Source organism: Penicillium taxi (assembly GCF_028828555.1).
Source record: "Penicillium taxi strain IBT 34144 chromosome Unknown utg000005l_segment0_segment0, whole genome shotgun sequence".
Taxonomy (NCBI): Eukaryota; Fungi; Ascomycota; class Eurotiomycetes; order Eurotiales; family Aspergillaceae; genus Penicillium; species Penicillium taxi.
Window position 1 is genome coordinate 3902493 of NW_026643207.1, and position 12035 is coordinate 3914527.

A 12035-nucleotide genomic window follows, 5' to 3' on the forward strand; every position below is an offset into this window, starting at 1 on the left:
GATCAACATCATGTTGCTACGGAGTTCTAGATGAAGGCCGTGTCGTTTTTTGAGTAGGTCGTTGAGCATAGTTTGAAAGTTCTGGTAGATGGAGTTTGATTTGTCATGGTTATCGTTTATCACTCTTTATAGTGTGATATCGTTCCATTTGGTCAAGTTCTGGCGGTAGAACTCAGGACCTTCAAAGAATTGGCGTAAATGGTTACATGCTTCTTGAAAAGTTCGCGAAGGCAAATCACTACTATAGTAATGATCTTCGGCAATTCCAGTGAGCATCGTTGGCAGTGCTGCGTTGTATCCGTCTAGTGTTATCCCAACTCTTTTGCAGATGGTGTAAAAAATGTTGAGTTTCCAATCAAAGCTGCTATTATCTGTCCCACTGTATCTCTGTTTCTCAGTGTAAATCTTTGACATAGAGTTGATCTCTTTGGTGAAATCAGTCTTCAACTTCTTGGTTTCAAAGATAAACGGGCTAGTCTCTGGAGAAAACTGATTGGGAACGCCTAGAGTGTCCTCTGGCAAGGATTTGTCGCTTCCTTGGTCAGGATGACTACTTCTAGGGGCGGATGTATTGATTTTTGGTGTAATCAGGCGGTCCGCTTATGGGGGCAGAGTGCCTTGTAAAGGCTGCTTCAATCCAGTGCAGGTCGGGTTAAGGCGGTGTCTTAGTGCTCCAGTGATCATTGGCATCTTAAATTCCGTGAAGAAGCTTTCAATATCTTCGTCTGTCCATTCATGGAACTCCTCTTGTTGGGCTACTATGGATAGTAGGGTGTAAATTGCTATTCCTCGACCAAATCGTGGAACAAATACTCCATGCTGAAGTAGATTCGTCCGTAATGCTGTTCGTCTTAGAGGTGCGACTTGCTTAAAGTGTTCTGGTTCCCAGTTTTCGAAAAGGTCGCAGTATGTTGCCCATAGGTTGTAATCTGATGTTCTGTCATCGAAATGCATGTTCTTTTCAACGTAGTCATTTATCTCTCGCTTTGTGGCTGTCGCTAAATCGATTTCCCAATCATAGTCATCGTTGATTGATTGAGCTGATTCAGCGGCTGAAGGTGGTGCAGACATAGTGTAAAGCAGTGTGGGTTTTTCAGAAATGTTAAGATGGTGTAGTAGTATATGAGATAGGTCACTTTTGGGTTTCCTGGATTTTGAATGCAGGGATATGCAAGGTTGGAGGGCGAGGATGAGGGGATTTGAGCGGTCAAGGATATGCAAGTAAGAGAAATAGGATGAGGGGATTTGGGCGGTCAGGGATATGCAAGTATGAGAAAAATGAAGGGATTTGAAAGGAATGGAGGAAAATGAGAGGGAAGTGTGGTAGTGTTTTTCAGTGTTTTTCAGTGTTTTTGGACGTTCTTCATAGACCTTGGGGCTTCTATGAAGTGGGTTCTTAGCAAGATGGTGTAATTCTCGGCGATCGTTCAAGCCTCAAATTATCACGATCTTCTCCTTCGACTGAGATATGGCAAGGACTTAGCGAATCTGGAAAAACAGCTTTTGAAGACTGTTCAACGCGCTCGAGCTTCGTAGATGCGTATTTCCTGATCTGTACGTCTACTGATCAGTGTCGGTTGACTAGGTTATTACCGAAGCAGACAGCTATTGATATCGTTTCTGTACATATATAATAGGTGTATGCATATTGGGTAAAAGTGAAGTGTCATTCTAAAATGCTCAGATGAAAGAAGATATAGTAGCTGCCATGCCAAGATCACATGATCTTGGTATGTCAGCTGATATTCGTTCCAACAATACTATCTAGTGTGAACATAAAAGTATCCTTTATTTATAAAGAAAATGACTTCGGAGGGCAGTAAGATAGATGATATTCTTATAAAAGCTTTCACATTATACTACCTAGACAACTCATTCCACTTCGGACCCGTGGGCCCTATCAAGATTTATTGTACCAATTTCAGAGTTTGATGAGACGAGTCCCAGGATTTACTAATTCAAGAGTGAGCCTCGAGGTATACAGAACTACTTCTGGTCATTTTCAACTCACTCGCAAGAAAAAACTTCATCAACAACGGTGTACACTTGTATTCCCCAAGAGGATGGTACATTTTCAAAAACGTAAGTGCGTTGCCGGGGGTCATTGAATGATTCTCTTAATAGTCCGAAAACATGATCCTGGAATTGTTGAACACTGGGAAACCGATTCTCAAAAGTAACCGATTCGATTTCCCTGTCATCCTCTGACATATTGCGTGCTCAAAGGACAGAATCGTAGAAGGTTCTTGTCGAATATTTGCTTTGAGAGATATAGAAAGAGAAAAGAAGGGTTCAAATTCCGGGGATCAAAACATCACTATGACGGAAGTCCGACTTTGTACCACATCCTAGTTCCAAGGTTGGATTGAAATATTCGGCACACAATTCAATAAATCAGATTGGGTTATTTAAGCTGATATAGAGGATCATGATATATTCCAGTCATCTGCTCATTATTCCAAAGCTCATTTATTCCGTACCGCTCAATTGATGACATAAATCACATCCACAAGATTACTCCTAGATTCTAGGCAACATCCTCGGTTTTCATCACTAGGGCGGTTACTGAAGTCGCTTCATTTCTAATCATAATATCTCCGGGCATGTGTTAAATTAGGAAAATTCATTAAGTATAGGCGATCAAGAATGAAAAGGGATATACTAAGAAGGAAACTGCTGTATTCGCTAGGTAGCAGTGACTTTTACTTGCTCATGCCTAAACAGCGAATCATAATGGCCCATCAGCTTCCTCCGGTTGGCGGGTGTCAAAAAACTTCCAAGTCATGTGTTTAAGAAATAAACTACAAATCAAATTTCAAAATTACTTATATGCCTAGATCTGCCCATGGAGACAATATGTTCTAATCTACAGAGGGCTTCTCTGTTAAATATCGAGGTTGAAACTGTAAACAGTTAATTACGGAAATTGGTACACAACAATATCATTATGTCAGCCGCCCACTGCATCAAATTTATATTATTTTGGTATATTCTAATAGTTACTATAGCAACCTATTATTTACTCTAAATAAGATCTAATTATTATTACTGAACCTGCTTCTCTTCAGAATCGATTACTATATGCGCTAGTCTTTATTGGGCGTTCAGCCACACTAGCCACACCGTACTAGCCATACCAGCCACCAAGTTCTTTCCTGACATCATGTCAATCTTGCCTGCGCACGGTCTTCTTTGTTAGATTCAACCCGATAGTTTGTTGGGATTCATGATCCAACGATCAAGCTTATCCACATTTATTATAATAATATTATGAAATTGAGACTCGATATCTCTTCTAATTTACCCATCCCAAGTTCGATTTCATGTGATAGCTACACCACTTAAAATCACGATGATTGGAACATCAACTGCTGAGTACTTCTTCATACGGATCTGCATCATATGTCTTCACAACATTGCACCATTAAGCATTTTGTATGGTATCCACTTACTCTTTGTCCAATTTCTTCATCTGCCAAGTTATCTTGAAAGCATACCTTACTTGATCCAGATCTGGCTGATAGCAGAATCAATATTCTTCACCACCGTCTACATACCACTCAAGTACGCTCTCAGCTATTCTACTACCTTACATACACCTTTGTCTGCAGAGGAAAGAGAGAAATTGTTTAGTAGCTGCAATGCAACTGTACCGAACATGGAGAGTTATCTCCGCCAGTGGCTTCTGGTCCCAGAAACCAAGCCCATCAAGCGAGGCGATGTTAAAAACTTCATCAGGTGGTCATTGTTTGGCCCCGGATCTACCGGTAAGCAGGTTCAGGAGCATGAGGAAGAAATTGAGATGTATACAACGGAAATTGAGAAGCATATTGGACGAGAACTTCCACCGGGAAGAATGGATGTGAAAGGCGGCAAATGCCTAGGACAGCTTCTAAATGAATCAAGCGGCTCTCACCGAAGTCTGTTATGGTACACTGTTAGTCCTCTCTCTCTCCCTCTCTCCCTCATTCTCTCGCGCACACACCATATGTCAAAACCCCATGCTAACATTCAAAAACCTAGTGTGTCTTTGTGGTCGATGCAATAACTTATTACAAGATGTTGCGTAGTGGATTTCAATTTTACCGCAACACGCTCTGGAGATTCTTCGCCATCTTTCCATGTCGCCCTCTTACAGTACTAACAGCCCACAAATCACCAGCGCGGCATCTTACATACTGGCATCGACAGCATACATCTAAGAAGCAACTACCAATACTGTTTATACATGGCATCGGAGTTGGCCTGTACCCTTACACGAATTTCTTCCAGGAGCTCAGCATGGAGCTAGAGACAGGAGCGACTGGCGATGGTCAGGTTGGCATCATCGCACTTGAGATCATGTCGATCAGCTCTCGCATAACTTATCCGGCCCTGCAGAAAGATATTATGATAAATGAGATCATGGAGATTATGCGATATCATGGATGGACGCGGTTTGTGCTTGTGTCTCATTCGTATGGTTCCATAATTGCTGCGCACCTTCTAAAATCCAAACGATTTGCTGCACTTGTCGGACCTACTGTCTTCATTGATCCAGTCGCATTCCTCCTTCATCTACCCGATGTGACATATAACTTCATAGTCCGTCAGCCCGCGCGGGCTAATGAGTATCAGCTTTGGTATTTTGGAAGTAAGGACATAGGAGTTGCGCATACGTTGGCGAAGAGATTCTCGTGGAGCGACAACATCATTTGGAAAGAGGATCTCGGGGTAAACGGTGAAAATTTTCGGAAGATTGGGCGAAACGTTACTGTCGTTTTGAGTGGTAAGGATTTGATTGTGGATACTGAAGCAGTAGGGCGGTACTTGGTAGCTTCATCAGAAGTAAATGCTCAGAAAGAAGCCACACAAGCATGGAAACACAAGCCCTGGACTGGCTATGGACTTGAGCTACTGTGGTATGAACAGTTGGATCATGCACAGGTTTTTGAGTCTAAGGATACCAGGCTGCCAGTCATTAAGGCCATCTCTTCATATTCAAATATAGATTAAAACTGGCTCAACAACTCGTCTATTGTCAAAAAACCTTGAAACTCGGAACTACAAAAAAGCAAAAATAGAAGAATTCTAATCTTCATCCAGTTTTGATTGATATAGCTTACATTTGCACGTTCTGTAAGGGAGCGAGGATCCATGCAAGGTTGACCGGAGTCAAATACCGAATGTGATTAATCCGAGCTTTGAATGCATATGTACGAAATAAGCGAAATCAAGTTTTAGTGCACATGTATGTGACTGCTCATATTTTCCGGGACTCCTTCCTTTCATGGGATTTCGACGTCCCGACGTCCTCCATTCACTTTTGCTAGCGCCGTATCAACCGCTACATCATGGGTAGCGAAACAGATCCTCTCGTAGGATCACATGGCCCAACTGATTCTGATTCTGACCTTATAAATGAGATTTACCAAAGTCCTGAGATTTCCGAAAGTTCCAAGACCCCCGGCGTGGGCACTGGATTCTTTCTTGTTGCGATGCTGGGTACTTAATAAATACTAATTCTATGAGATTTTGTTGACCATTAGTTGTAAATAGGGGCATTTATTGCATATGCAGACGACTCTTTCATGATATCAACACATGGAGAGATAGCATCACAATTTGGTCAATTATCATTAGGCCCATGGCTTATAGCGGCATACAACGTGGGATATGTGGTTACGCTCCCAATGGTTTGTTGGACCTTTCTATATCAAGCTCTATTTTCTAATAATCAGAGTAGTATGGGAGAATTTGCGACATTCATGGCTATAAGAGGCCGCTTTTATCGGCATATGCAGTGTTCGCACTGGGATGCTTGATCGCGTGAGTCTAGGCTGGAAATGACTTACCGGTCTATATATTGACAATAACAGTGGTACAGCAGACTCGATTTGGATGGTTTTCGCAGGACGATTTCTATCTGGTGCTGGGGGAGCCGGCATGGTGGACTTGATAAGTGTCATTTTAAATGGTATTCAAGCAGACTTCCTTTGAAAACTCGGATATGACTAAGATTAACTAAATTTATTTTAGACATAGAGACTCTCAGAGAAGTACAGATTCTGAGAAGCTATTTGGGGATGGTTACAACGGCTGGAGTCAGTGCTGGTGGGCCGCTAGGTGGACTTATCGTTGATAAGTTAAGCTGGAGATGGTAAGTGGGCTTCAATCAATTTACGGATGTGATCACTGAAATTTTAGGTCATTCCTTATTCAAATACCTTTTGGGCTCCTTTGCTTTGGTTCCACTTTTTGGGCCTTTTGTCCGGGCTCACGCCTGCAAGAGCTAGAAGAGAACGAGGGATCAAAATCTTATTCACGACGAAGAATAAACATTACAGGCATGTCCCTATTGACCGCCACGCTGGGTGGTATACTGGCACTCTATCAAATTCTCGGTGATGATATCTCCGCAAAGGTTGTCGCAATGTTCATATCAACAATTACCCTCGCCACTCTTTTTGGAATGAATGAAAAGTTCTTAACAAGTGATCCACTCATCCCGTTGCGACTTTTCAAGTCAAATGGGATTGGTGTCGTATATCTTATCCAGTTCTTGATTCATTTTGCCTTCTATGGGGTATGTCACTCCCAGGCCTCTTTACATCTTCAAGTTCCATAGTTAACACCGCGAAATAATCAGATGATATCTAATATTGGTGACTTTTGGGTTCGGACCCAGAATCTCAGTAATGGTCTCGCTGGTACTTTCACTATTCTAGTGGCTGTGGGGGCTTTGGTTGGAGCAACGATCCAAGGAAAAGTTATTCGACGGTATTTCTCCCGTATTCTAGTCTTCAATAAGACAGATATGAAGGCTTTAATACTAATACAACCCTAGTATGAGAAGGTACAAGCTGATATCACTGACTAGCTGGTTTATCGGAGCCGTGGGATACTCATTGATCCTGATTCGATGGCCTTTAGGCCCAAGTAGATGGGAATCCCTTTATGCATTCGTGGTTTCGGTGGGAATATACGGCTTTCTCGTTGGCCAGTATGTAGGCCTATCTGCAGTTGTTCCCCAAGACATGAAAGCGATGACCATGACCGGCTACTTTATGGCTCAACAACTTGGTATCATGTTTGGCGTCATTGTGGACTCTACCTCCAGTCAAAAAATTCTCCAAAATTGTCTTCTTCGCGAGCTTGACGGAACTCCGAGCTTCCGTGAGGTGAGCTTCCCAAAGTTCTTTATTCTGCATTTATAGTTTTTCTAACTTATGAATTGGGAATAGGTTATCAACTACGTTTTGAGTGATAATAGATATGCGTTCTTATTATCTGAGGCATATCAAAATACCATCCGAGGCTGTTATTTTCAAGGCTTCCGAGTAGTCCCTAGTAAGTCATTCAACTAGGTGTTCTCTAATAATATCTTCAAAACTAACCGTGAGCAACCTTTAGTCCTAGGATTGTCTACTCTCGCGTTATTATTTCCAATTCTCTATTTTCTTCCGGAGCACTCGCTGGACTAAAAGGTTGCTGTCCACGTATACATCTCTTTAGAAAGTTCACCTCCTGTGACTGTTCTGGTTGCAGAATGTTTTTTCAGAAAATTTTGCTGAGTTGCTTGTTATTTTCTATACCCATTTTATCTGATTTAAAAATACAAAAATCGGTGAATATGCTATTTAATGGTTGAAATTATCATTCCATGGATTCATAGATTGGTAGCGGATGATGGGTCAGCATCTAATAATTGTTAACGAAAGAGAAACAGATCAATCGCGTTGGCTGACCAGATTGAATAATGGACACAGGACAGTGGAGAGTTGATATGTCTGGCTGTCGTAACCGAGCAAAATGAGTATGGATTTGTCTTAGTTTCCTATCCCTTTTCGACACCCGTCAGTCGCGTGTGAAAGTATGAATCAGCCTCCTTTAATCCTTGGGCATAAGGTATTAATTTCTTGGAATATTCAAAACATGGAGTGTCCTAAGTTTCAATAGCTAGAGCGGGTTGAACTGTTCGTGGCGAAGATTATTGCTTCTAAATGAAGCATTTGGCTATATTGTTCCTAATGCCGAGTCAAGTATAGATCTGCCTTTGTGGCGCAGTGGTAACGCGTTTGCCTTGTAAGCAAAAGATCCGCGGTTCAAACCCGCGCGGAGGCATTCTCTCTTTTCTTTTTTCGATTTTTGTGAACAATTTGAGTTATTCTTGTTAATAGACTCAATGGTTGCATGATTTGATACTCTACTGAACAAAAATAGCAGTGTGTTAGGCTCAATTTATACAATTATACTCCTCCAGTACTGAAGTTTTCAAATAAAAAGCCATGATATATGTCATTAGACTGCTGTTATGGCATTTGAAAACTTGGAAGTTTCCACCACCTGCAGCCAACTTTGGAATGACCTCTCAAAGTCTCAAAGAAATACCAGATATAGAGTCGCAAAGATTGCCAAGGTTCATGTCTGATGTCAGACTACAGTTGTTTTTATTCCCATGATCTAATTGTGGAAAGATCACAAATATCATTGCTCTCGATTTCTAGTGGCTTGTTGGAAAAGCCTTTATACTTAAACATAATTTCGGAAGTTCTAATATATCTACTAGCTCGCATAGCTCAGTTGGTAGAGCGCGTGACTAGTAATCACGAGGTCAGCGGTTCAAATCCGCTTGTGAGCAATTTATTTTCTCTTTTGTTTTTTTTTTAGGTACCATTTTCGTATCCAATAAGCCATTAATTGATTTAATTTAATCAATTAGCAAATTTAGGTTATAATTTTTCCAATATTATTTATTTATTAGTTTTCCCCTTCACAATTGAAATTACGCTCGCAATTGATGTGAATCCAAATGTATATTTTTACCTGCCAGGTGGTCACTAAGCCTCGGCTACGTACATCTTCGACTCGGCATACATACATTGGATCAGTTGTACAAAACTGGCAATCAAGAGTCGGGCAAGCCTAGGTAGACATCTCAAGATTGGGAATCCTAATTTGGGATGATACCGGATGAATAGATTAAGTAGGTAGCATATAAATTGATGAATCTCTTGGCATCGAGGACGTGAGTCAAGCAAAACAAGCTTCAACAACAGATTCCAAGGTTATTTGTTACAATGTTTATTGTTGAGAACCTTGGAATCCACTCTTGGGATTTGCATCATAACTACTCCGTAAACCTGGGAACTGGGCAGAGACGGCATGGTCTCCCGGTCAACTTTCATGTGCGCTGAACTCCATGGATATCAATCACATCAACATTGGACATCAGGATATTGTGTTTTGAAACACGACAAAAGTGCGATCCACTTTGACAGCTGTCACTAGGTTACGAGTATTTAGTAGCAGATGTATCATATTCTGACCTCGGGCCAGTTCTATATTTGGATTCAGCCGCACGTTCACATGTGGGTATTATTGTTTGTTTTGATGACAACATCAAGTTCTCAAGGGTTCCAGAGTCCAAGGTTATCCAGAGGTCCGTCTTTAAAATTGAAAACATTGGCATAATAAAAATCTCTTCCAAAGCTGGAAGCGTTCACAAAGCCCACCTGGGCATAGCTAGGTATGGAGTAGAGAGCAGAGACAGCCTTCTTCTTAGGAAGGTCGTTATATAATTCCATTATTATACATCCCAATGAAGGCAATCGAGCCGGGTATTTGTCGTTTGCTTGCTTGAAAACACAACCCAAGCCCAATGAAAACGCCAGATATAGTACATAATCTATAAATTTTCTTTTTTGATGTGGCATAATCCATCTAGATCAGAGCTTGTCCGCGGAACATGCCCTCGCGAACCTCACGGACAACATCCTTGCGGTCCTTTTTGCCAACCAAAACAACACCACGGCCACGCTTGCCCATACGACCAAGACGGCCAAGACGATGGATGAAATCGACTGTAGTGTGCGGAACATGGTACAGCACAACTGTCTTCACAGCCAGGGTATCGATACCCCGAGAAGTGATATCCGTAGTCACAAGTACCCTGGTGTTGGGCAGGCGACGATTAAGTTCGGGCTTCTTCTCCGGGAGCACAAAGGGAATGGACTTCTCCTTACGACCTTCCTTCTGGGCCAGCAAAATCTGATCTGAGGTCGGGGGGAGGTCAACCTGAGTGAACTCAGCAAGGATCTCTTCCTGCTTTCTTGAACCCGAATCGCGAGACATTGCGACGGCATCAATTCCCTTGGAGTAGAGGAACTGGGCAACCTCCTCCGCCTCTTCACGCTCATTGACAAATACAAGGATCTTCTTAACCTTGGGACCCATGTATTGGGCCAACGGACCGCCAAATCCATCGCCGTCACTTGAATCACCGGCTTTGCCAATAGACCAAATCACATCAGCGCAGGCAAGGCTCCGGTTTCCACGGTACGGCTCCTTTTCGATGTCCACCACTCCCAACTGCACACGTCGGGGAATAGCATGCAGATTCGGGGTTGTCAATCGCTTGACGTCGGGGTAAAGTTTACGAAGCTGGGTATCAAGGCTGCGGGGGATGGTGGCGGAACAGAAAATTAGTTTTTTGAGGGACGCTGACGCTTTATTAACCACTTCCATGGTTGTGGGCAGGAACGAACGATCCATTAGGGAGTCAGCCTCATCGAGAACTATGTGACTGACGCGACTGAGAATATAAGGGTTGGTCTTCGCGATGGAAGCCAAGAGATGTGGTGTCGACACAAGGATATCGATACCATCCGGGTGGAAAAGAGTGCTCTTGATCCGGCGAGGTGTCAGGTTGGACGAGATCATTCCCGAGCGGTACTTAACAGAGTGTGCGAGGGCCTTCACCTTCACAGCGACCTGGGAGACAAGTTCTGAAGTCGGAACAAGAATTATGGCGCTGGGGCGGCCTGCGTTGGTCATCGGGGCCTCCTCCGGCTCAATGTCAAATGTGCGATTTTTTATCTTTTCCTCCTGCTCCTTTGCCTTTTTTTCCTCCAATGCTTTATTCTCTTCCTTCTCTCGTATCTCAGCACGCTTGACAGCATCTACAAGGGGGAGCAGATATGCTAGGGTCTTTCCTGAGCCTGTCTCGGCTGCAAGTAGGAATTGGTCGTACTGGGGGTCGTCCGCAGTCTTCGGCGGTTGGTTTTTTCTTGCCAAACCGTCGCCAAGAAGCTGTGGGATCGCAAGTCGTTGAATGGGTGTTGGGGTGACGTCAGCAAGATTTGGCAAGGCCTGAGAAAAAATAGACTGTCGCACCGCGGGCAACAAAGGAAAATGATCGAAGCTAGTGAGAGGGGAGATTTTGGATTTTATGGCCGTGCGACGACCATAGGTTACTGGTGACAAAGTAGTCTGCATTTTCAAAGCTTTGTATAATGGGGCATCGGGCTTTTGGTCTTTGGAGCGGTCGCCGGAACGCTTGAGGGCCGCCTGGGATCTAGGACGTGTGTCATCTCGAATGCGTGCCTGTGTTTGATTCATAGAAGCAAAGGGACCAGCGGGACCTTTGCGAGAGCGTGGTTTATTAAGTGTCGGCTTGGCGACATCGGGAGATAGTGCCATTCGCGCGGCCTTTCGGCGTAAACGCAAGGTGGCCATGTTTCGTGTAGCCTGCCATGTTGAAAGAATTTTGGGAGACTGAAATATGGTCGCTCTAGTTTGACAAAGGAAGCATATCGAGGGTCGAGCGGGCAGAGGCATACTGATGAACAAGATAGTAAATCAAGCCGTGATCGCGTGAAGGAAGAAAAACCCAGATATGATAATGCTTTCCAAGCTATCCCTCTTTAGGCCTAGCTCCGATCATGTGTATTTCCTGAGCCTGACGTTTCAGGAGTGGGGTCATGTGATGTGTTTCATGCCTGAGTCAGCTGTCCACTCCCGCGGTTGCTATGGATACTCCCGTACTGTCAACATCGATAACTTGCTTCTGGGTAACAATCCACTCTTGGATCCATGGAATAGATATCAAGATCTCTAATCACCTTTCCCTCATCCTTCCCTCATACTTTCTTTGTTCCATTCTTTTCCTGATCTTCCACTCCTAGTGGCTTTTGGTGGTTTTGTCTTGCTTGGTGGCACATTCTACATTCCAATTCCTCCCCTTCGATCGACGCGACTTTTGCACTTCTCGGCAT

At 43.2% G+C, this 12035-nt stretch overlaps 4 protein-coding genes across 4 annotated transcripts; 2 read left to right on the plus strand and 2 right to left on the minus strand.

The window, feature by feature from the left end:
• Positions 1-600: 600 nt before the first annotated feature.
• N7495_008754 (uncharacterized protein) lies at positions 601-1071 on the minus strand (the record flags this gene model as incomplete). The annotated part of the gene is made up of 1 exon (XM_057211405.1): positions 601-1071. One exon carries the CDS (start codon positions 1069-1071, stop codon positions 601-603), a length of 471 nt encoding a protein of 156 aa, XP_057060948.1.
• A 2281-nt stretch (positions 1072-3352) lies between these two features.
• On the plus strand, positions 3353-4995 carry N7495_008755 (uncharacterized protein; the record flags this gene model as incomplete). The annotated part of the gene is made up of 2 exons (XM_057211406.1): positions 3353-3937; positions 4024-4995. 2 exons carry the CDS (start codon positions 3353-3355, stop codon positions 4993-4995), a joined length of 1557 nt encoding a protein of 518 aa, XP_057060949.1.
• A 338-nt stretch (positions 4996-5333) lies between these two features.
• On the plus strand, positions 5334-6607 carry N7495_008756 (transporter; the record flags this gene model as incomplete). The annotated part of the gene is made up of 6 exons (XM_057211407.1): positions 5334-5484; positions 5539-5675; positions 5726-5808; positions 5859-5956; positions 6019-6139; positions 6187-6607. The coding sequence occupies 6 exons, from the start codon at positions 5334-5336 to the stop codon at positions 6605-6607; spliced, it is 1011 nt and encodes a 336-aa protein (XP_057060950.1).
• Positions 6608-9702: 3095 nt separating this feature from the next.
• Positions 9703-11598, minus strand: mrh4 (ATP-dependent RNA helicase MRH4; the record flags this gene model as incomplete). The annotated part of the gene is made up of 1 exon (XM_057211408.1): positions 9703-11598. One exon carries the CDS (start codon positions 11596-11598, stop codon positions 9703-9705), a length of 1896 nt encoding a protein of 631 aa, XP_057060951.1.
• Positions 11599-12035: the final 437 nt, after the last annotated feature.